The 3,751-nt window shown below is 49.5% G+C and overlaps 1 protein-coding gene across 1 annotated transcript; it reads left to right on the top strand.

Moving 5' to 3' along the window:
* The first annotated feature begins 1,594 nt into the window (after nt 1–1,594).
* Nucleotides 1,595–2,604, top strand: LOC138528584 (rho-related GTP-binding protein RhoG-like). Its single transcript, XM_069640355.1, has one exon. It carries the CDS (start codon nt 1,633–1,635, stop codon nt 2,203–2,205), a length of 573 nt encoding a protein of 190 aa, XP_069496456.1. The 5' UTR covers nt 1,595–1,632; the 3' UTR covers nt 2,206–2,604.
* Nucleotides 2,605–3,751: the final 1,147 nt, after the last annotated feature.

The raw sequence follows: 3,751 nt of genomic DNA, 5'->3' as shown, positions 1-3,751 counted from the left end.
GTGGGTGGAAGGTAAGACCCCACCAAAGTTCACCAGACCAACCCAGAAGTGCAAACCTGGGCCCATCATGGTAGAAAGTCTAACTGGCCTACCAGAGATTGCCCCAAGCAATTCCCCTGGCAGAAAACAAGAAGCAAGAGGGCACGCCATTAGTTGGCTGCCCGAGAGCCATGAAAAAATGTATGCCTCGAGCCAAGTGTCAGAGGACTGGATGATCACCATCGCTCCTACACCGGGAGGAGAGATGACATCTCCCTTGAGGAGAGAACCATTTGATTGGCCCCTTTATCTTTTGTTGAACTTGGAGGAACGTTTGGAACACTTTTTGCGTCACCCGTTACCTGACTTGGATTGATTTGTTTTCATTTCTGGAACTTGGTGAGACTAAACATTTCTATTGGCTCAAGATGGAGGAAACCCTGTTCTGTTGACCATTTGTTGAGAGGGTATTAGCCAAATTGACCTTTTACAATTAACCTTTTGTCCTAATTGACCTAATAATAGTGGTCCTAATTCACCTTCTGCACAATTGACCTTTACCTTTATTTTACTTTATATATATATATATATATATATATATGTCTGGGGTGGGCTTGGGGTAATAAATAATATAATGGGATTGGGTAGGGGGACGCGGGGGGCTTTGGATTGAGTGGGGAGTTCCGGGGGGTTTCCCCCCACACATATGTCCTAATTGACCTTCAGTTCACCATCAAATGTGAAAAGGCAACTCACCCACGATCAGTTGTGAAAAGGTCAATTCGTATACATCCGTTGAGAGACGGTGCCTTCCCACACATTGCACCCTTACACTTGGAGGCACTGCCATCCTGACGCGTTCTATTTAGTTTAACAAAAAAGGTTAATAATAACTCTTAAAAAGACTTGGTATATGTATGTATTTATATATATAAAGCCCAAAAAAACAAGACCAAGGGCATCTAGCCGCGTGCAGAGAACCAGAGAAACAGCAGAGTTAAGCCCTAAAGTCTGGGAGCACAGTGACAGGCTGTGGTTCTACTAGCCTTTTAACTTCTCCTGCCCCGTAGGATTCCTCTTTAGGAATCGACCCATGTGCAGTTACTGATTACTCCAAACCCCAAAAGACACAATGATTATTCCATAATATGTGGGCATCATTGGAGTAACTTTGCTGAAAATGTTGGGGGGGACATGACATTTAAAGGAAAAGGTGATCCTGCCAAATGAATGGGGACAAAATGGTGTGCCACGAAAGTTGGGAGGACACACACCCTTGTCCCCCCCTAAAATTACACCCATGGTGGGCATATTTTCTAGTGTCCAGCTTTGCACCTGCTACTGAACCAAGTACCATGTGTCCATCTCCTCTCCCCAGTGGTTCTCATTTGCACTGACGACAGGCAGCTCTGTGAATATATTCAAGTGTGTTTCTGGGATCTGCCCTCTTGCTGTTTTGTGAGACCATGATTAGCCTAGAAATGTATAAGGCCTGACGGGTTAGGAGGAAGTGGGGAGTGAGCTGAAAATTATATGAGATCAAGATGATGCCAAAATGCCCTTTCCTTTCTTCTACAGCTGCTTTTCTCTGTGTCTTCCTTCCCCTACAGGTGGTGGTGGTAGCTCAGTAGCTCAGCAGCCACTCGAGAAGCAATGCTGATTCCAAAGTGTGTGTTGCTAGGAGACAGTGAAGTGGGGAAATCCTGCCTCCTGGTTTGCTTCACAAAAAATGTTTTCCCCGTCTACACCCGGCCCAGCTTCTGCGACACCATCGTGGAAATCACAGTGGATGGCAGTACTTTCAGTCTACACCTCTGGGACACAGCCCCCCAGGAGGAGTACGACAGGCTAAGGATACTCTGCTACCAGAATGTCAAGGTCTGGATCATCTGCTTCTCCATCACCAGCCCCACATCTTACCAGAATGTCAAGCACCAGTGGTACCCAGAGGTCTGCAAGTATGGCCCCAATGTGCCCATCCTGCTGGTAGGCACCAAGAATGACCTACACGGCAACGCAGAGGTCATCAAAGAGCTTCTGGAGCAGAACCGGGCACCCATCACCCAGCAGCAGGGGATCGACCTCTCCAAGCAGATCCACGCCGTCAAGTACATGGAGTTCTCTGCACTGAACCAGGAGGGCATCAAGGAGGTCTTCATGGAGGCAGCGCGGGCCGCGCTGAACCACATCCAAGCGAGTTCCAAAAGAAGCTGCCGCCTGTTGTGAAGTGAAGAAATAAGGGTTGCCTAGCAGACAGGACTTTGGTATCATGATCAGCAAAGGTCTGAAGCATTAATGGGCATGGGGCGCCCACTGCTGGAGGGGCTGCTGCTTCACATTTCAGAGGCTTGATTCATGTGAAACATATAGAGGCCTCTTTCTGGGAATTTATTTTTTCTCACAGTTAAAAGCCTGTTTGCATGGCAAACGCTTTGCCATTCAGTGTACAGCTGTATTCTCTGCACAAAGCATCTTCGTCTACCAACTACCTGTGTAGATCCTACTCATGTCACAAAAAACTCTGCAGTAGTTCTGAATAATACATTTTAAAAATGGCTTACCGACGTTTGTGATGGTCAAAAGCTTGACTCCAGTGAGAGACTAATAAAAGGTGGACACACTTTATTTACGTTAAACATTTTTGCATAAAAGTAAAACCCTTTTTTACTTTAACCTGTATATGTGTTTTGACTTCCTCTCTTACACCACCTGCCCACCACCCTGCCTCTTTAACTCCACCTTGCCACCATATTGCCTCTCGGCCCCCCTGCCCACCATCCTGCATCTCCCGCTCCACCTGCCCACCTTCCTGCCTCTAACTTCTCCTGCCAACCATCCTGTGTTTCTCACTCTCTCGCCCGGCCACCCCCTGCCAACCAACCTCCCTCTCTAATTCCACCTGCCCACCATCCTGCCTCTCACTCCACCTGCCCACCATCCTGTATTTCTCACCCTGCCACCCCTGCCAGCCAACCTCCCTCTTCAATTCCACCTACCCACTCCTAACCAAACTCCGCCTGCCCACCATCCTGCCTCTCACTCCACCTGCCCACCATCCTGCCTCTCTCACTCCACCTGCCCAACACATGCCCACCGACCTGTCGCTTACACCACCTGCCCACCATCCTGCATCTCACTCCACCTGCCCACCATCCTGTATCTCTCACCTGTTCACCCCCTGCCAACCAACCTCCCTCCCCAACTCCACCTGCCCACCATCCTGTCTCACACTAAACCTGCACACCATCCCGCCTCTCACATCACCTGCCCATCATCCTGCCTCTTTTACTCCACTTGCCCACCATCCTGAATCTCACACTCACCTGAACATCCCCTGTCCATCAACCTCCCTCTCTAACTACACCTGCCCACCATCCTATATCTCTCACTCTCTCACCTGGCCACCCACTGCCAACCAGTCTCCCTCTCTAACTCCACCTGCCCACCATCCTGCCTCTCTCACTCTCTCATCTGCCCACCAACCTCCCTCTCTAACTCCACCTGCCCACCACCTGACCAGCAACCTGCATCTCTCACTCCACCTGCCCACCATCTGCCCATCAACCTCCCTCTGTAACTCATCTGCCCACCACCAACCTCCCACCCTAACTCCACCTGGCCACCAACCCGCCTCTCTCACGCCACCTGCCCCCCATCCTGCCAGAAAGCAAAGTTAATGATATTTTAGGCTATGTTTGGAGCATCTACCAACTATTTTTCGCCAACTGTGCGAGTAAACGCTAAATATTTTGAAAGTCCGCACATAGGTGAG

The sequence above is a fragment of the Ambystoma mexicanum genome, chromosome 7q (genome assembly GCF_040938575.1).
Source record: "Ambystoma mexicanum isolate Mex_15411 chromosome 7q, UKY_AmexF1_1, whole genome shotgun sequence".
Lineage (NCBI taxonomy): Eukaryota > Metazoa > Chordata > Amphibia > Caudata > Ambystomatidae > Ambystoma > Ambystoma mexicanum.
The sequence above is the reverse complement of the archived record's forward strand: the minus strand, read 5'-3'. Positions and strand labels throughout refer to the sequence as shown.